Below are 20,311 nucleotides of genomic sequence, written 5' to 3' on the forward strand. Positions count from 1 at the left end.
CTCCATCGGCTGCCATCATTTTTCTCTGCCTCTAAGCAATACATTAATCACTAGGGGACTTGGTTCCAAAGTAATTTGTTTGATTCAATCCTGTGACTAGCAATAGCAGTAAGGAACCTTGGTGATCATCCAGTCTCAACCCATCACATTATAAATAACCTCCCTGGGCCAAAGTTATACAGCTATTTTATTCAACAAACACTTATTGGGCAGCTACTGTGTCTGTGCCTGTGTCTGTACAGTCTCTGTATGTTGCGGGAGGCAGAGGTGAAGGATGTTTGGGGTGGAGGATCTTTAAGGGTGAAGGAATTTTAAAACCTTTCATTTTCACATGGGTGATACATAACATTTTATTACATTTTCAAGGGGATATTACATATGAGAAAGAACACTAGCTTCGAATTAGGCAAATAAAAAAGAAATTGGTAAAGAGCTCTCCTACCATGCATTTCTTTCTTCCCCAGATGCTGGGACCAGTAGCTGCTGAGAACAGCGTGTGCAGACCCTCGAAAAGAAGTGAAAAGTTAGGAGACAATCCCAAAGAAAACAGAGGCGATTTTGTGGTAAATTTCTAAGCAATTACAATCAATTACCCAGTTTGACTAAACTCTAGATCACCTAAATCATTATGTTGGCCAGGCCACAGCAGGGTGTAGAATTATGAAAGGAGATAGAAAGGAAGACATAGAATTTATGGATAAACTCTGCCAAATTATGTATCAAGTGTGTCTTACAGTTTCTTTTCTTTCCTTTTTTCTTTTTATTTTGTTTTATTTATTTATTTTTTTTTGAGACACAGTCTTGCTCTGTTGTCCAGCCTGGAGTGCAGTGGCACAATCATGGCTCACTGCAGTCTTGACATCCCATTCTCAAGCCATCCTCCTGCCTCAGCCCCCGCAAGTAGCTGGAATTCCAGGTGCATGTCACCATGCCTGGCTGATTTTTGTATTTTTTGTAGAGATGGGGTTTCACCATGTTGCCCAGCCTAGTCTTGAACTCCTGATCTCAAGAGATCTACCTGCCTCAGCCTCCCAAAGTGCTGGGATTACAGGTATGAGCCACTGTGACTGGTCCTTACAGTTTCCTAAGGCTGAATTAGACTGCAGGTTTTAATTCTTGTCTACCAGCTCATTGTTAGCCCTTGGTAGGAGAATCAAGGCCTTTGCATAATACTTTTTTTTTTTTTTTTTGAGACAGAGTCTCGCTCTGTTGCCCAGGCTGGAGTGCAGTGGCACAATCTTGGCTCACTACAACCTCCGCCTCCTGGGTTGAAGTGATTCTCCTGCCTCAGCCTCCTGAGTAGCTGGGATTACAGGCATGAGCCACCTGGCCCAGCTAATTTTTGTATTTTTAGTGGAGACAGGGTTTTACCATGTTGGCCATGCTGGTCTTGAACTCCTGACCTCAACTAATGCACCCATTTCAGCCTCCCAAAGGGCTAGGATTACAGGCATGAGCCACCGTGCCCAGCCTTGCATAAGTCTTTCAACATCTTTCCAGGGAAAGTATCTCCTTCTTCCCAGAGTGCATATGCAAAGAAAGGTGGCAACTCTGAAAAAAGGTTAAATTTTCTTTTCTTTTAACTATTATTTGTTAATTTTTTTGTAGAGACGAGGTCTCCCTTATGTTGCATAGGCTGGTCTGAAACTCCTGGCCTCATGCAACCCTCCCACCTCAGTCTCCCAAAGTGCTGGGATTACAGGCATGAGCCACTGCACCTGGCCAAAAGGCTAAATTTTCCACCAAGCTAACATTCCTGAGCTTTTGGCGCCAAAAGAACTTCTTTTTTAGTGAGGTATTTTTTCACGTTTGTACACTAGATTTAGATTAGAGATTGGATTTTAAAATGAAATAACAAAATATACAGCAATAACTGACAGAAAAAATATTTTGCGAAGAAAAAGATGGGGAAGAAAAGCCTCTCGTTTGGGAAAACCTATTAAGTGTTATGGGGCAGGCGTGGTGGCTCACGCCTGTAATCCCAGCACTTTGGGAGGCCGAAGCAGATGGATGACCTGAGGCTAGGAGTTCAAGACCAGCCTGGCCATCATGGCAAAACCCTGTCTCTACTTAAAATACAAAAAATTAGCCTGGCATGGTGGCAGATGCCTGTAATCCCAGCTACTCGGAAGGCTGAGGCAGGAGAATCTCTTGAACTCGGAAGACGGAGGTTGCAGGGAGCTGAGAACGTGCCATTGCACTCCAGCCTGGGCAAAAAAAAAAAGGGTTATGGGATGTTCAAGTAAGGCAACCAACCATCCTGCCTGGTTTGCCTGAGACTGTTCTGGTTTTAGCACTGAAAGTTCTGTATCCCAAGAAACCCTTCAGTCCCAAGCAAACTCAGATGTTGGTCATCAAAGTCCAAAGGCCTTTATACTCTAGAAAAGCATTACAGGAGGAAAAAAACAAACAAACAAAAAAAACAAACTTTCACTCTGTGCCAATTAAAATCTTTGTGAAGCAGCTGTGCATGTGCAAATCTGCTCGGAACTTTTCTTCCATGGGGAAGCTGGACTGTTTGGATATTGTTGGGCATTTTACTGAGTCTTAAAAGTGCTTGTTTGCTGAGTTTTGAATTTCACGTTTTGTTTCTCAGAGAGTGACTGAGCCATCCAGGCCCTGCCATCTGACCAGAACAGGAGCCTTGAATGCTCTGCCCAGCCGCCTGTGGCCCCTTCACCATCCCACCCACCATCCTCCCACATCAAGCATTCTCGTCCTTTGCAGTGCAACCCACTGTTCTCAAAGAGGGTGAGAGTAGAAGTCATGACATTTCTGCCTATCTTTGACTCATCCCTCTGCTCCCAGGTGGTGGACAATCTAGAAGTGTTGGCTCAAGGAGCTAGTTTTGTTGTTATAATTAAAATAGCTAGTAGTTGGCTAGGCACAGTGGCTCATGCCTGTAATCCCAGCACTTTGGGAGGCCGAGAAGGGATCATTTGAGGTCAGGAGTTCGAGACCATCCTGGCCAACATGGTGAAACCCTATCTCTACTAAAAATACAAAAATTAGCTGGGTGTAGTGGTGGACACCTGTAGTTCCAGCTACTAGGGAGGCCGAGGCAGGAGAATCGCTTGAACCTGGGAGGCCGAGGTTGCAGTGAGCTGGGATCATGCCACTCCGTTCTAGCCTGGGTGATGAAGTGAGACTATGTCTCAAAAAAACATAACAATACAATATAATAGCTAGTAGTTATTGGGCACTTACCATGTGCCAGGCACTGTATTAAGCCCTTAACATGCATTGTGTTTTTATAGCCCTATGTGGTATTATATACAATTTATAGAGGAGGGAACTGAGACTTTTAAAAGTCAAGTCACTTGCCCAAGGTCAAGAGCTAGGAAGCTAGGAATGTAAACTCACGCTGACACTCAGGTTTAACCCTGTTATCTGCCTGCTCTATTTTATGTTTTTCATGTAAGACTTCAGTGAAGGGATGGCAGGGATGGGGAAAGATAGAGGAACAAGTCAGCTCAAAACCCAAGCCACCTGAAAGGTCACAGGAAGTGCACTTAAATAACTATTTGTGATCCTCCTCTTCCATTGTTTAACCCTCCCCTGGGCTCAAGTAAAAAGTACCTGTCACTGGGTCTTCAGGCACACCAACCCACGGTGCAAAATATCTAGAGTAAAAGTCAAACGCTTGGGTCTGCCCACCAGGCTCTCCTTTCAGGGTAAGAATAAGCCCTTTCACCTTCCCTGTGTTTTCAACTTGCAGCAGATTCTCCGTGTTCACTTTCAGGTTCTCCAGAAATGACCTTGTTCATAAACAAGATGGATTAGGACAAACCCATTTCACAGCCCACTCACCACACAGACTCTGTAAAACAGGCCAGGGTGCAGCTTGCTCAAACAGCTTAACAGGAGGGGAAGGAAGAACAAGTGGGAATGTCTTCCTATCGGGGAAAGAAACACTCTGGCTGTGTAAATCATGGTTTGACTGGACACAGCACAGCCAGACTAAGGCAGAGCTATAAATCTGGGTACTCAGCCCTCCCCAAAGTGCTGATGCAGCCAAAAATCTTACCTGTTGTAAACGTCACTGAGGCGGACAAGGAGCTTTTGGGTATCTGGAGAATAACAGATGTCCTGGACCAGTGTGTCGCCTATGGCAGTCTGTGGAGACAGACCAAAAACTCCTCAGGGACATGACCTAGGCCAAGTCCTTGATCCCCTGAAATGGGAAATGACCTCTCATTGAGCATCCACTGTGAGCCAAGCATGCCCATCGTCTCCAGTCCCCAAGAGTGTTAGTGCAGTTTCAGAGCTTAAGGTGTTGCCCAAGGATGGTCAGTCTCCTGGCTACCAAAGAGGCCTCTGTGAGCCTCAAAACAGGCATTGTGGCCAGGTGCAGTGGCTCACACCTGTAATCCCAGCACTTTGGGAGGCTGAGGTAGGTGGATCACCTGAGGTCAGGAGCTCGAGACCAGGCTGGCCAGCATGGCAAAACCCCATCTCTACTAAAATACAAAAATTAGTCGGGCGTGGTGGTGCACTCCTGTAATCCCAGCTACTCGGGAGGCTGAGGCAAGAGAATCACTCGAACCTGGTGAACCAAGAATCACTTGTGAGCCAAGAATCACTGGCCGAGATCGCACCACTGCACTCCAGCCTGAGAGACAGAATGAGACTCTGTCTCAAAAAACGAAAAAAAAAAATAGGCATTGCTCACAAGTGCCTACTATGTGCCTCAATGCACAACTCCTTCAAGTAGGTATTCTCCCCACAGAGGAGAAAGAGACTTAGAAAGGCCAAAGATCTCACACACACACACACATACACACACACACACACACACACACACACACACACACCTACACATACACATATCTTGACCCAGGTCTGAGAAGGTCAGAGAAAAAGCTCTAAATCCCTACTGTCCATCATCTTTAGAGATGGGGGGGGCCTCATGTCCACCTCTTAGAGCTGTGAGGATTAAATAAAATCGTATATGTGGAGTATCTGCAGCAGCAATTAGAACATTACACACGGCAAGGACTCAGGGCTAGCAGCTTGATTGGAAGGAGGGACTAGAGGGCTCGTCCTGTGCTGCTCTGCTTGGCAAGCACACCACTTTCACTCAGATTGTATGTGACAGATCAACAACATAACAGGTTCTCATATAACCCTGGTTCACTCTACCTGACTGCACATAATCTTGCTGAAATCCAGGAACATCATTTGTTTGTATGTTTGTTTGAGGGTGGCTTGGGGCACTGAGGGGGATTATGAGGAGACAACACCTTCCCACACCACCAAGTCATCCTTTGGCACCAACCCCAGCTGCCAGGCCCAGCAGATGGTAATTACATGGTAGTTGTATGGTAGTCACTAGGTGGCTTCAGGTTCTCTAATCCTTGCTAGAGGCCAAGATACTCCAGTTCCCACATCCAGAATTCCTTCTGCCTTGGGTGGTACTTGGGCTTTCTGCCTCTGTGAGTATGGGCTGACCAACGTAACTTCCTCAAGAAATGGGAACTCCTACAGCCAGATCCCATCTGTTCTCCAGAGCCTTAGTCTCTCGAACCCGGCCCTTATCTGCATGGGTTCGTACATTGATTTAAAAGTTTAGGGGTGGGCGCGGTGGTTCACGCCTGTAATCCCAGCTCTTTGGGAGGCTGAGGCGGGCGGATCACCTGAGCTCAGGAGTTCAAGACCAGCCTGACCAACATGGAGACACCCTGTCTCCACTAAAAATACAAAATTAGCCAGGCGTGGTGGTGCATGCCTGTCATCTCAGCTACTCGCGAGGCTGAGGCAGGAGAATTGCTAGAACCCATAAGGTGGAGGTTGTGGTGATCCGAGATCACGCCATTGCACTCCAACCTGGGCAACAAGAGCGAACTCCATCTCAAATTAAAAAAAAAAAAAAAAAGTTTAATTCTTGGCTGGGAATCTTACTGCCAGTTTCTAGGGAAAAACACAAAATGGCAATACTTACAACCCTTTGTTATCCCATTTAATAAATGCTGACCCTGAGGCTAAGTTGAGTTCTTTCTACCATGAACAAGGTCTACTATTATAAGTTTTTTTCCACTTTCTTACCAGTATGTTTAAAGCAGTTTGTTTTTAAATTTGGCTTGTCTCCAAAACCCAAGCCATGGGTGGGGCTGAGTATAAAATCAGGATCCATCATGCTTGTTTATATTCTTTGAAAACATATATAAAGCCAAATACAGAGATTACAAATGCTGTAGTTAAAAATTCACTGAGAAATACCCAAGTAGTACTCACAATAGACTAACCTACAGAATCATTTTTCTCATGACAGCCCTTGCCCTGGTCCTGACCTGGGCCCTCTCTTCTCTACACACCAAGCCCCTGGTCATCCAGGGCTACTCTGGCCCTGCAGAACCTTCGTGGGACAACTGCAGTGCCTACCTCACTGAGAAACATTGAGAATTAAATGGACAATGCAAGTGAAATGCTCAGCATGTGGCACTGCACACAGAAAGACACTCAAAATGTTTCATCATCATTAATATTATTAAGCCCCATGCCCACACAGACCCCATGAGGAGCCCATGTTCCGTATCTTGTCTTACCTGCAAGGTACTCATGCTTTCTTGGGTTCCTCTATCAAAGCACAGCCCTCCCCCACCTCAGTCCCATTCTTTACTACAGAAACTGGGGAAACTGACAGCTGCCAGGAAGGTTCCATTTTTTCCCTCCACCTTGTGTGTATGGATTTTATGGAATGACCTCTTTCTGCCAGAAATTCCCAACTTTCACACCTGAACTTGCACAGTCATGCTCGGGGCCCATTCCTCTCCTTCTAGCTAGAGAAGCACAGAAATTCAACATCCCTTAATTTCCCTAAAGGCTGGTCTCCTCCCAGAAACTTACATTTCCTTAAGACATCCTATTCTCCCTCTTCTTGGTTCAAAAGAAAGGCACAAAAGAACCATCTCCATTGGTTCTTTTGTGCCTTTCAGCCTGCCACATAATGGTGTCTCTTCCCTCCATCCTACCATGGGGGCCAGCACTGACAATCAGGAGCCAAGGAAAACTGGTCAACCTTCTCACCAAATAGACTGAATATTAAAATTCAAACCTGAAACACTGTAACATTTATATTGGTAGAATGCCTGTCTTTGTGGATCAAATGATACCAAATCTTTGCGTGCAAACAATAACAAATAACTAGGCTCAGGTTTTATTCTTTTTACCAACCTTTATCAAGTCCTCTACTTCATGGAAGTCCTAGATGGGGGGGGAAAAAAACAAAATTATTATAAAACAGGAGAGCTGTCGGTTGTACACGGCTTAGGGCAATAATTACAAAGAGCTGACCTGGGGGTGGGCTGGATAAAGAGGCAAGTCCAGGACGATGCCATCCTCTGCTCGTCTGGCCCTTAGTTCTCCACTCAGAGTGACAAACGTGAGCATGCTATTCATGTTTTCTGGCCAAAATAGGAATCAAGAAATAGGAAATAAACTTTGTCATATATGTGCATGTCCATTTCAAACACGTTTGCATTGTCTTCGATTTTCTGGTAATGTCATCCTTTTCTATGATGGAGTGAGGTTTGGGTTGCTGGGGTCTAGAATGGAGAAAACTCTCACTAGATTCTAACTTGAGAACCAAGAACATAACTGATCAGATGTGGCGTCATACTTCAAGGCTTCAGATCCCAGCTCTTTACTGCTTACTGTGCCCTTACTAACTTAGTCTCTTTTTTTTTTTTTTTTTTTCTTGAGACAGGGTCTCACTGTGTTGCCCAGGCTGGAGTGCAGTGGTGCGATCTCAGCTCACTGTACCCTCTGCCTCCCACATTCAAGTGATTCTCCCACCTCAGCCTCCCAAGAAGCTGGAATTACAGGTGTGCACCATCACATCCAGCTAATTTTTGTTTTTTTAGTAGAGACGAGGTTTTATCATGTTGGTCAGGCTGGTCTCAAACTCCTGACCTCAAGTGATCCCCCTGCCTCGGCCTCCCAAAATGCTGGGATTACAGGCGTGAGCCACCACACCTGGCCAGCCTCCTTAAATCTCAGTTTCCTCATCTATAAAATGAGGTTAATACATTAAACCTACCGTTTATAATGTTTTCTCTTTCTTTGAGAAACTGTCTCACTCTGTTGACCAGGCTGGGGACTGGCTCACTGCAGCCTTGACCTCCTGAGCTCATGCAATCCTCCCACCTCAGCCTCCCAAGTAGCTGGGACTACAGGCATGAGCCATAATGCCTGGATAATTTTTAAATATTTTGTAAAGACAGGGTCTCACTATGTTGCTCAGGCTGGTCTCTAAGTTCTAGACTGAAGTGATCCTCCTGCCTTGGCTCCCAAAGTGTTGGGATTACAGGCGTGAACCACTGCACCCAGCCTATAATGTTTCTAATACAGATTTTAAAATATCCAGCAGCAACAACCATAGAGTCATAACTTCTTCTAGTCTAAGATATGCCAAGGGAATAACAAAACATTTAAGTTGTAAATATCAGTCTTATATGAAATAAATTTGGTTTATCCTAAATGAACCAAACTTTTTACATAACAATGTAATTTAAAGAATGCACCACAAATGCTGACATCCCATGTTACTGATACAACTTGGGCTACTTATCAGTGTGTATATCATTTTTAGTGAAAACAAAGAATGGTGACCTAATTCTTTTCTCTCCCTTAATATTTCTGTAAAACTTAAACCACATGTCAAAGGTGAAGAACTTTGGCTTATTAACTTTCATTGAGCATAAAACTGACATTCGGAAACACAAAGCTTAATTTTTCTCGTTACGATTTGTGTAAGACATTATTTACAAAGCATTTTTTCATACCTTATCTTATCTAACCTTAAGACTGCCCTATGGGGGGTTCCAGGATGTTATTATTCCAAACCTCAGCATCAAACAAACCCACGTGGAGTCCAGTTTTCAAAAGACACTCAATCTTGCTTTGGGAGGCTGAGGCGGGTGGTTCACCTGAAGTCAGGAGTTTGAGACCAGCCTGGCCAACATGGTAAAACCCCATCTCTACTAAAAATACAAAAATTAGCCAGGCGTGGTGGCAGGCACCTGTAATCCCAACTACTTGGGAGGCTGAGGCAGGAGAATCACTTAAACACAGGAGGCAGAAGTTGCAGTGAGCCAACATCTTGCCATTGCACTCCAGCCTGGGTGACAAGAGCAAAACTCCATCTCAAAAAAACAAAAACAGAAACAAAAAGACACTCAATTTAATTTCAGTAAATCCTATTTTTCAAGACTCAATTCCTAAACATTTCGGAATGTTTGCTTGCCTTTGCGCATGTCCCCTATCCACAGATACCAAAATCATCTTTTTAAAATGTATATTGAATTATATTATATGGCCTCTCAACTTTATCTCCTGCCAATCATATAGACAGGCCCCAGGGGCTTTGCACTTGCTAGCCTCTGCCTGGGATGCTCCTCCTCTCACTCTAGCTCATCCCACAGATGCTTCATCTTATACTTTAGCCCAAAGTTCCCCTTCTCTGTCGGGTGCTGATCCATATTCTATGTCCAACCCATGGCCTCAGGACTGGGACTCCATGAAGCAAGGAAGTACCATAGGGTACAAAATGAAAGGAGGCACCTGCTCTCAGCTGCAAGCTGGGGCCTTGCTGGCTCTGCCTACACCCGGCCCTGACCCTGCTTGCCCAGAGTGCTGGTGGCCAACAGCTCTCAACTGAGTCACTCTCTTGGAGTTACCTTTGGCTGAGTAGAGCTACCTTGCCCAAAGTCATACATCTTTTCCAGGCTTTGGGAACTGGTCCATGGAGGGTAAAAAGGCCTGAATCTTTGCCTCTACTTAGAACTATACTACTTGAAAAAATGTCCAGCTTTAGAGCTCCCCATGGATTTGGCCTAGGCCTTTCCTTGTTGCTACTACTCTGCAGTTCAATTTCTCCCTCTATTCAATCCTACTTTCTTTTTTTTCTTTTCCTCGAGGCAGAGTCTCACTCTTGCCCAGGCTGGAGTGCAATGGCACAATCTCGGCTCACTGCAACCACAGCCTCCCAGGTTCACGCAATTCTCCTGCCTTAGTCTCCTGAGTAGCTGGGACTACCAGCGCCTGCCACCATGCTCAGCTAATTTTTGTATTTTTAGTAGAGACGGGGTTTTGCCCATCCCCCACAGTGACCTTCTGTCCTATCATCCTGTTTCTTTCCTTGTTTCCATTTCCGTTTGCTGTCTATGCTTGTTTGTGGCTGCTTCCATCTCCTGTTTTAGGGCATTTCCCAGGAATCTCTTCTCTGTCCCATCCCCACAAGGCCCTGATCTTTGTCCATTAAACTAAATGCAGCTAAGATAGAAACTGGCAGAATTAAGGTGCTGCAACTCCTCTTAAGGTGAATGTATACAGTGGGGACCCAGGAATCTTTAAAATTCAGAGCAAAGAAGCTCTTATTGGCTGGGCATGGTGGCTCATGCCTGTAATCCCAGCACTTTGGGAGGCCAAGGTGGGCAGATCACTTGAGCTCAGGAATTTGAGACCAGCCTGGGCAACATAGCAAAACCCTGTCTCTACCAAAAATACAAAAATTAGCCAGGTGTGGTGGTGTGCACCTGTGGTCTCAGCTACTTTGGAGGTTGAAGTGGGAGGATGGCTTGAGCCCAGGAGTCAGAGGTTGCAGTGAACTGATATCCCGCCTCTGCACTCCAGCCTGGGCAACCGAGCCAGGCCCCATTTAAAAAAAAAAAAAAAGTTTATTGAAGAATCTCTTATTGTGAAATGAATTTCAATGTGGGAGCGGAAATAATTGGAGCAAAATGTTCCTGTTGGTCTCCAATCTCATATCGTATGAGATGACAATTCTGCCCATGCAAGCTTCACAAAGACCAGAGAGCTCCAGTTTAAAATGAGGCCAAACATGGTGCCTCACGCCTATAATCCCAGCACTTTGGGAGGCCGATGCAGATGGATCACTGGCGGCCAGGAGTTTGACACCAGTCTGGCCAACATGGTAAAACCCCATCTCTACTAAAAATACAAAAATTAGCTGGGTGTGGTGGCAGGTGCCTGTAATCCCGCTACTCGAGGCTAAGGCAGGAGAATCGCTTGAACCCAGGAGGTGGAGAGAGGCGGAGGTTGCAGTGAGTCAAGATTGTGCCATTGCACTCCAGCCCGGGCAACACAGTGAGACTCTGTCTCAAAAAGTAATAAAATTAAAATAAAATGGTTGTCAAACTGTTTGTCAACCAGAAAGTAAAATAAAATAAAAATAAAATAAAATAGCATTCTGACTGCAGCTTTCCCGTGATGCTGGGCACATACTCAGAAAGGCCAAAGTGCTATTGAAGGTCGCTGGTTTTGTTTCCGCATTATGAATAGCATGAAGTAAACTCTGCAGAGTCTTTATACCAGTCACTTTGGACCATCAGAAAAAGTGTGTCTGAGAACTTAAAAAAAAAGTGCCATTTGCTAAGTGTTAGATTCATTAAAAGAAAATCACATTACTTATTTTGTGAAACAGCACAGCTGCAGAAGCCAGGGTGGCATGGCCACAGAGTGGGACCTCACTCGCTGGTGTAAACCATCTCAGTCCAAAGCAGGAACCTGAGGATAGGAAAAGCCAAAGAGAGATGAGATCATTCCCATGCAAGCAGGTCACAGATTTCTCATTTTCTTCTTTCCTAAATAGTTCTCTAGCATGATGAATAGCCAAAACATGTTGTAAAAGGAGGAATGATGGCTAGGCAAGCATCCTAGGGCTCCCCAGTGCTAGATCTGGAATGGAAACATTCAGATTCACCAACACCCCCTCCCCCAGATGAACTGAAAACCAAATCAGAATCTCCCGCTCTATCTACTATCTGCAAGCAAATAATAAGGGGGCATTTTCCTTAAAGATCATTCCCCCACCTAAAAAATAATTTCTGATGTCATTCAAGAATTATTTTAAAGAATGCATATTTAGGCCAGGTGCAGTGGCTCACGCCTATAATGCCAGCACTTTGGGAGGCTGAGGCACAATAATTGCTTGAACGCAGGAGGCAGAGGTTGCAGTGAGCCAAGATCATGTCACTGCACTCCAGCCTATGCGACAGAACAGTTCTTTAAAAAAAAAAAAAAAAAAAAATGCATATTTACTTTGTGCAAAGTTGTCTGTCGGGTGCAGTTTTCGGATAAAAGCAGTTTCAGAGAGGTTCATCTCCGCTGCAATTTTCTGATGCATGTCTTCATCCAATTCCTTAATTAGAAACAAAAGATCATTGAGGTTTCAGAAACACAGATCAGACTTCCTTTGGACAACAACTACCATTAATTTAAAAAGCAGTTTAGTAATAATAAAAGTTACATGCTTAAAAGGAAATAATTACCAAGGAATTCAAGGCACTTTTATAAAGATTGGTTCTCAGAAACCCATGCTTGCAGTACCCTGTGAAGAAGGGTTATAAATGTGCAAGCTGGAATAGACTGTGAAAAACTGGCTGGCCTGGCCTGTTTTTTGTCACATTAAGATCTAGTCTAGCTGACAGAGTGTGCTCCCTCCTAAAAACAATCTCCACACAAGGAAGTACCCCAATCTCCTTTGCTTTGTTGGTGAAAGAGAGGTTCAGCACTCACTCTGGGCAGGCTGGACCGCTCCTCCCCTGTCTTTGCATGGTTTACTCCCTTTCATGGGAAGGGCTTCAGGCCAGGGGTCACCTCCTCCAGTAAGCCTTCCCAGACCACTGTGTCTAAAGGTGTTGTCTCCTCTCCAGTGCTTAGATGTCCTGAAATTGCCTGGTGTGCCCTTTACTGTCTGGCCTCGCCACCTCTGATTCTAAGTTCTGCTGGGGAATGGACTGTGCTGTCTTGCTTTGTTGGGACCTGGAACAATGCCTGGTATTCATCCCAGCACAGTAGGAGATCAGTAAACATTTGTTGAAAAAGTAAGTACATTATTTCACTTAATCTCATTTTTAAAACCCTCAACGTAAATATTTTTATACCCTTACAAATGAAGAAATTAAATGGAGAGATCATATAATATCCTAAGACCACAATATACCTAATAAACAGTATAGTGATTAAGAATGAGAGCTTAGTTAGGCATGGTGGCTCACGCCTGTAATCCCAGCACTTTGGGAGGCTGAGGCAGGAGGATAGCTTGAGTCCAGGAGTTCAAGACCAGCCTGGGTAACATAGTAAGACTCTGTCTCTGTAAAAAAGATTAAAAAAAAAAAAAGAGTAAGGGCTTTAGCTGGGCATGGTGGCTTATGCCTGTAATCCTAGCATTTTGGGAGGCCAAGGCAGGAAGATTGCTTGAGGCCAGGAGTTCAAGACCACCCCCCAGTCTCTACAAAAAATAAAAATAAAAAATTTAGCCGGGCATGGTGGTGCTTGCCTATGGTCCAGACTACATGGGAGGCTGAGGTGGGAGGATCTCTTGAGCCCAGAAGTCAAGGCTGCAGTGAGCCATGATTGTGCCACTGCACTCCAGCCTGGGCGACAGAGCAAGATCCTGTCTCAAAAACAAAAAAGAAAAGAAAAAAGAAAAAGAATGAGGGCTTTGCAAATGTGGACAGCAGTAACAACTGGCCAGGCACATGCCTATAATCCCAGCACTTTGGGAGGCTCATGCCTATAATGCCAGCACTTTGGGAGGCCAAGGAGAGTGGATCACTTGAGCCTAGGAGTTGGAGACCAGCCTGCGCAACATAGCGAGAACCTGACTCTAAAAACAAATTTTTTTTACACAGTAACAACTGGTGAATCTAGAGAAAGGGAATATGCATGTTCATTGTACCATTCTTGAAACTTTTCTGTAGGTTTTTAATTTTTCAAAATAAAATGTTTAAAAAAATTATGTGGGTTTGAAAACAGAATTGAATTTCTATCCTGTGTGAGCCCCTAGTAGCAGTGTAAAAGTGGGCAAGTCATTTAATCTTATAGCCTCAGTTTCCACACCTTTAAGATGGGAATAAGAGCACTTAAGTCAAAGTTTATTGTGAAGCATACATGCATACACACACACACACACACACCACACACACCACACACACATTCCTCTTAACTCGAGTAAAAGGTGGACCCGGCTGGGCGCGGTGGCTCATGCCTGTAATCCCAGCACCCTAGGAGGCCGAGGTGAGTGGATCACGAGGTCAGGAGTTCGAGACCAGCCTGGCCAATATGGAGAAACCCCATCTCTACTAAAAATACAAAAAAATTGGCCGAGAGCGGTGGCACGCGCCTGTAATCCCAGCTACTCGGGAGACTGAGGCAGGTGAGTTGCTTGAACCTGGGAGGCAGAGGTTGCAGTGAGCCGAGATCGTGCCACGGCACTCCAGCCTGGGTGACAGAGTGAGACTCCGTCTCAAAAAAAAAAAAAAAAAAGTGGACCCATAGTATGTTTTCCTTTTGAGAAGAAAAATCCATTTTTAATCAATAAAATGCTTACTAGTTAGATTTTGAATTTTAAAGAAGTTTCAAGAAGATGCATTTTTGTTTTGGTCAAATTTATTGCTCTTGATCTCCTGAAACTCTTTCTAACTAAAATCTACTAGTTAGATTTTGAATTTTAAAGACGTTTCAAGACAAATGCATTTTTGTTTTGGCCAAATTTATTGCTATTGATCTCCTGAAACCCAGAAGAATTATAATTTTATATTAATAAATTCATAATTCACTTCTCTGAGTTATGCAAATTAAACACTCTTGTCTTTGATTCAAAATCTTTTGAAACATGTTCCATATAATTGTATAGGGCATAAAACTGTGATTATTGTGAAAAATCAGTCATGATTTTAAAACTACTGGCTGATATAAAAATCTTAGCAGGGGCCAGGTGTGGTAGCTTATGCCTGTAATCCCAGTACTTTAGGAGGGCGAGGCGGGTGGATCACCTGAGGTCAGGAGTTCGAGACCAGCCTGGCCAACATGGCAAAACCCCATCACTACTAAAACTACAAAAATTAGCCAGGAGTGGTGGTGCGCACCTGTAATCCCAGCTACTCAGGAGGCTGAGCAGTAGTCTCTTGAACCCGGGAGGCAGAAGTTGCAGTGAGCCGAGATCATGCCATTGCACTCCAGCCTGGGCACAGAGCGAGACTCCATCTCAAAAATAAATAAATAAATAAATCATGGCAGGAAACATAATAAGCTTTTTTTTTTTTTTTTTTTTTTGAGACGGAGTCTCGCTCTGTTGCCCTGGCTAGAGTGCAGTGGCACTGCCTCAGCTCACTGCAACCTATGCCTCTTGGGTTCAAGCGATCCTCCCACCTCAGCCTCCTGAGTACCTGGGACTACAGGTGCAGACCACCATGCCGGGCTAATTTTTTGTATTTTAGTAGAGATGGAATTTCACCATGTTGCCCAGGCTGTTCTTGAACTCCTGAGCTCAGGCAATGCGCCCATATTGGCCTCCCAAAGTGCTAGGATTACAGGAGTGAGCCTCTATGCCCTGGCTCACCCAGAGAGAGACTGAAAGAAACAGAAAGAGAGAGAGAGAGAGAGAAATAACTCAACCCAGTGCCCAACACATAGTAGGTACTTGATACATGTTAGCTTTTTATTTGAGTGGCTCAAAGTCATGTTTTAACCAGCCACACTACACTGCCTGCCCATCACAAAGACAAACGATTATTAACCCTTTAACATGCTACAGACAGGGAAACCAACGTCTAGCAGAGAAAATGGACCCCTGCAAGGTTTCTAAGACGGAACAGCAATCAATCAATTAATGAGTACTGTGCTGAGCCAGGAGCACAGCAACACAACTAAGGGGATTTATTAGAAATGCAGAGTCCGAGGGCCCCTGTTTTGGGCCTCCGACATTCTGAATCAGAATCTCCATTTTCACAAGCTCCCCAGGTGATCGTGTGCACATTAAAGTTTGAGAAACCCTTGTGTATAAGCCATGGATCTGTGTTCATGGGACTTAGCATCTAGGTGAGGAGTCAAGACAGCCACAGACAGCAACTGTGAACAATACCAGAGAATATGTAATTGAGACACATAGATTTTTACAATAAATACTCTAAAACTTTAAAGATGAGGCCTTGTGGTGAACCTAGAAAAGAGGGGAGATTTTGGTGATTTGGACAGAAAACTGTGTGCAAAGAGCTTTGTATTAGGATAGCTTCTTAGGAAAGTTGCTTGATCTCACTTCTATTTTTTTGTTTTGTTTTCTTTTTTTTGAGACGGAATCTCGCTCTGTCACCCAGGCTGGAGCGCAGTGGTGCGATCTGGCTCACTGCAACCTCTGCCTCCCAGGTTCAAGTGATTCTCCTGCCTCAGCGTCCTGAGTAGCTGGGATTACAAGTGTGTGCCATCACACCCGGCTGATTTTTGTATTTTTATTAGAGATGAGGTTTCACCATGTTGGCCAGACTGGTCTCAAACTCCTGACCTCAGGTGATCCACCCACCTCGGCCTCCCAAAGTGCTGAGATTACAGGCATGAGCCACCGCACCTGCCTGTTCTCTTGTTAAATCAGAGATTAAACTTTAACATAATGGACACTCTAGAATTCTAGAAGTAGGATGGTGAAAATGCAGTGGGATGAGTACCTGTCCCACCTGTGGGCACCTGTGGGCCTGGATAAGTGAGAAATCCCACCTAAGAAGAGGAGTAGAGGGGGCCACTGGAAAGTCCCAGCAAACAAGACAACAATGTTAACAATTGAACTCAAGCACTCTCCATGGCCTGTTGAATGTTTTCTGTGGAAACTGGTCCAGATGCACATGCACACAACACCTGATAGAAACTGGGAGGTATTTAAGCCCCTTAGTGCAGAGTCTGCAATCACAAGTCTCAGTGGTAATCAAAAGGTGATCAAGAAAAGCTTTTGCTGGCCTTCCTGGACTTGCCTCCTTGCCTGCAGAAACCTAAAGTACCTGCCAGTCCTTCCTCTATCTGATCTGGCCAAACTTCCTATCTTCGTCCTTCCTTTCTTTGTCTATAGCTCCCTGTGACCTTTAGGATAAGTCTTTAAAAGTATTAAAACATCCTACATTGTAGCCAAGCTTACCATCTATTGGTAATAGATTTCTTTGCAAATGGGCCCTTTCACACATTACCTAGGACACAAACTCCACTGCCCACCAGCTCTCTACCTTGGTATACTGCATTTCTTGCAATTTGAATTTATATAACTGTAACTTCTATTTCAGGACACTAAAAAATGCACCTGCTATTTGCCTGAGGGACCAGAGACATGTGGAAAGTTTAACAGTAGCAGCCCACAACATGTACCACTGGCAGCTGGACTTTCACTGAATTTCTACATTGCAACCAAAGGTCAAGACAATGGTGAATCATGGAAAGACTTCAACTTTGAAAGCCTTACAAACAAAAGAGAGAGGATGCATTTGTTCAAAATACTGGCTTTTCTTTCCAAAATTTTTTCCATTTTACACTAGGAGCTTCTTTTCAAACGCTGCACAAAACAGTTACAAACCAACAGCTATGACTTCCCTTGCTTTAATATCCATTTCCCTTTGGCCATCTCATGTGAATCAAATTTCCAACAGCAAAAACAGAGTGATGTTTGCCTTTCTGAATTCCAGTGTACTGCTTTCGCATACCGAGGTTCCATTGCCTTATGACCCACAAAGATTAATGATCAGAAAATCAGAGTAAAGTTTTAAAATACTCCCATCTTGTGGCAGTTTTGAAATATGGCAACCTGAATATGACAGCCCTGACTTATTAGTCCTTATTGTTCATTTGTCCCTCTGCTGTAGATAAGATTCCAGTAAAGTCAACACACCTGGATGGAGAAAGTTCTAAAACCATCAAGGAAGTGGAAAACTTGTAAACTAAAATCTACAAAACATTGGGCTGGGTGCAGTGGCTCTTGTCCAAGCACTTTAGGAGGCTGAGTTGAGAGGATCACCTGAGGCCAGAAGTTAGAGACCAGCCTGGGCAACATAGCAAGACCCTGTCTCTACAAAAAATAAAAATTAGCTGAGCGTGGTGGTACACAACTGTTGTCTCAGCTACTCAGGAGGCTGAGGCAGGTGGATAGCTTGAGCCCAGGAGTTCAAGGCTGCAGTGAGCTATAATCATGCCACTGTACTCCAGCCTAGGGGAGAAAGCAAGGTCCTGTCTCTGAAAAAAAAAAAAAAAAATTAGAATTTAAAAAAAAAAAGCACCACTGGTTATTACCACCACAACCAGTAGCTAGTCATGGGTCCCTCTAGTTTTTTACCCAGCTATCATCATAATGTATCTGTTTTACTTTTTACATTGCTTCTATACATTTTCCATGTTTCTACAAGGTCTTCATTGTCAAATGGACTGTCAGGCATCTGAGGACACCATCAATTATTTATTTATTTATTTATTTATTTATTTATTTATTTATTTATTTATGTTTGAGATGGAGTCTCACTCTGTCGCCCAGGCTGGAGTGCAGTGGTGCTTTCTTGGCTCACTGCAACCTCTGCCTCCCAGGTTCAAGCAACTCTACTGCCTCAGCCTCCAGAGTAGCTGGGATTACAGGCATGCGTCACCACACCTGGCTAATTTTTGGCTGGTCTTTAACTTTGGCTAATTTGATGGGGTTTCACCATGTTGGCCAGGGTGGTCTCAAACTCCTGACCTCAGGTGATCTGCCTGCCTCAGCCTCCCAAAGTGCTGGGATTACAGGTGTGAGCCACCACACCCAGACAATTTTTATTACTTTTTTTCAAATATTTGTTTTATGTTCCACTTGGACCTTAATCTGTTTTTGTTTTCACCTAATGTATAGTGTTATATGTTTCTCATGTGAAAAAATTTAAAAATTTAAAAATGTCAGCTGGGCGTGGTGACTCACACCTGTAATCCCAGCACTTTGGGAGGCCGAGGTGGGAAGATTGCTTGTCTCAAAAAAATAAAAATTTAAAAATTTAAAAATGGACTTGTCTTGAAAACAAACAAAAAATCCTTTAGAATATTATAGAAGCTCTTGAACTTTATTACTCAGAAGTTTTTACTTTACTTTCAGTAGTGTTTTATCAAGTGTTCAAAAGGCTCAAAGCACCACGACCTAGTCTTTAGTCTATCCACTAGGTTTTCCTGTGGTTAGTCTCATCCTGGTCAAATTTTGAATAATTTAAAACAAAGCTACAAAAAAAAAAAACATCTGAAGCCCTGCACTTAAAATCTGAGGTATTTTTACTTCATAAAACCTAACATTATTCCATTCTCTGAGGCCTGGTACCTTCAGGTCTTGTAGCCTCCGTGGTGACTACTGAATAACGATGGGTTTACATGCCCATTTTCTGCACCAGACTCTGAGCCCCTCAAGGGCAGGTGAACTTGTTAACCTTTGGACCTCTGGCTCCTAGCCCAGAGCCTGGCTGAATTCCTACTGAACTGTGGCCAATATTATAAGATTTAGTGTTTATTTGTCTCTGACATTTTCCTGTGGCCACCTGTATTCTCTCCACCATCTCAGGACAATGAACCCAAGGACAGACACCACCATTTATACTTCTATTATAATTTTTATTGATTATGAATTAGGAAAAGTGTTACCTTCGCCTCCAGGAGGATAAGATTCTCACATCCAAAGAGCAGAAAAGCATGACTAAGAGGCATAGCAAACTAATCTTTAGATATCTATTCAGGTGTCCCTGACAGGCCATGAAATTATCCTGGTCTCACAGGCCCAAGCCTCAAAAGAAGTGAATTGGAAAACTCTTTAGAGAGCATCCCCAAATCATGGACTTCCTTATATTCTTTTTCCTTCTTCCATTCATACTAAAGCGTGTTGTTTTAAACTGTAAGTTCTTTGCTGAAATTTTTATTTCCTAGTTTTTCCAAATATATAATTAACATACAAAATATGTTTTAATGGAGAGATAGGTAGAAAGAGAGAGGAAGAAAGAAAGAAAGAAAAAGAAAGAAAGAAAGAAAGAAAAAAGAATGAAAGAAAGAAAGAGAAAGAAAGAAAGAAAGAAAGAAAGAAAGAAAGAAAGAAAGACAGAAAGAAATCCCGTAAGTCTGATGTTTGCTGAATTTACTGGAAATAAAAGGAGTAAGTTGGAGAATAATCCAATTCTTGTTATCTGATAAAAATGGAATATATTCTATTCAATATAAACTACTGTCAAAACTCTTCAAAGATATTACATGCGGACATGGGGCAAATGTATTAAGACTTGACAAGCAGTTATAGTCAATTCCACAATTCCTTGACAGGAAGTTGTGTCTGCCAGATTGTTTCTAAAGAAAGGTCATGATTTGGAATCTGGTTGTTAACTGTTTTCATACTAATCTTCCCAAGCTCTTGTAATAATGGACAAAGTTTATTAACTTTATTACCTTCTGCATTTTGTGGAGAGAAAATACCAGCTCAAGTTTGCGTAATGAATGTAGAGTTAAGGTAAGACAAGGGCTCTTGATGGCCACCTTACTGCTCCACTTG

At 43.5% G+C, this 20,311-nt stretch overlaps 1 protein-coding gene across 2 annotated transcripts in view; it reads right to left on the bottom strand.

Annotated features, from left to right (window-relative positions):
* The window catches only part of PBLD (phenazine biosynthesis like protein domain containing), a 53,715-nt gene that overhangs the window by 3,549 nt on the left and 29,855 nt on the right, over positions 1-20,311 (bottom strand). For both annotated transcript variants that reach the window (XR_004026663.1, XM_003258204.4), the window contains exons 3-9: positions 12,061-12,160; positions 11,428-11,526; positions 7,294-7,403; positions 7,174-7,203; positions 4,028-4,116; positions 3,580-3,758; positions 443-505 (exon numbers count right to left, since the gene is read on the bottom strand). Coding sequence is in view for 1 of the 2 variants with exons in the window: in XM_003258204.4 (XP_003258252.2) it covers positions 443-505; positions 3,580-3,758; positions 4,028-4,116; positions 7,174-7,203; positions 7,294-7,403; positions 11,428-11,526; positions 12,061-12,160 (670 nt within the window). In the remaining variant the exon portion in view is untranslated. The remainder of the gene's footprint in view (positions 1-442; positions 506-3,579; positions 3,759-4,027; positions 4,117-7,173; positions 7,204-7,293; positions 7,404-11,427; positions 11,527-12,060; positions 12,161-20,311) is intronic.

The sequence above is a fragment of the Nomascus leucogenys genome, chromosome 18, assembly GCF_006542625.1.
Source record: "Nomascus leucogenys isolate Asia chromosome 18, Asia_NLE_v1, whole genome shotgun sequence".
NCBI lineage: Eukaryota > Metazoa > Chordata > Mammalia > Primates > Hylobatidae > Nomascus > Nomascus leucogenys.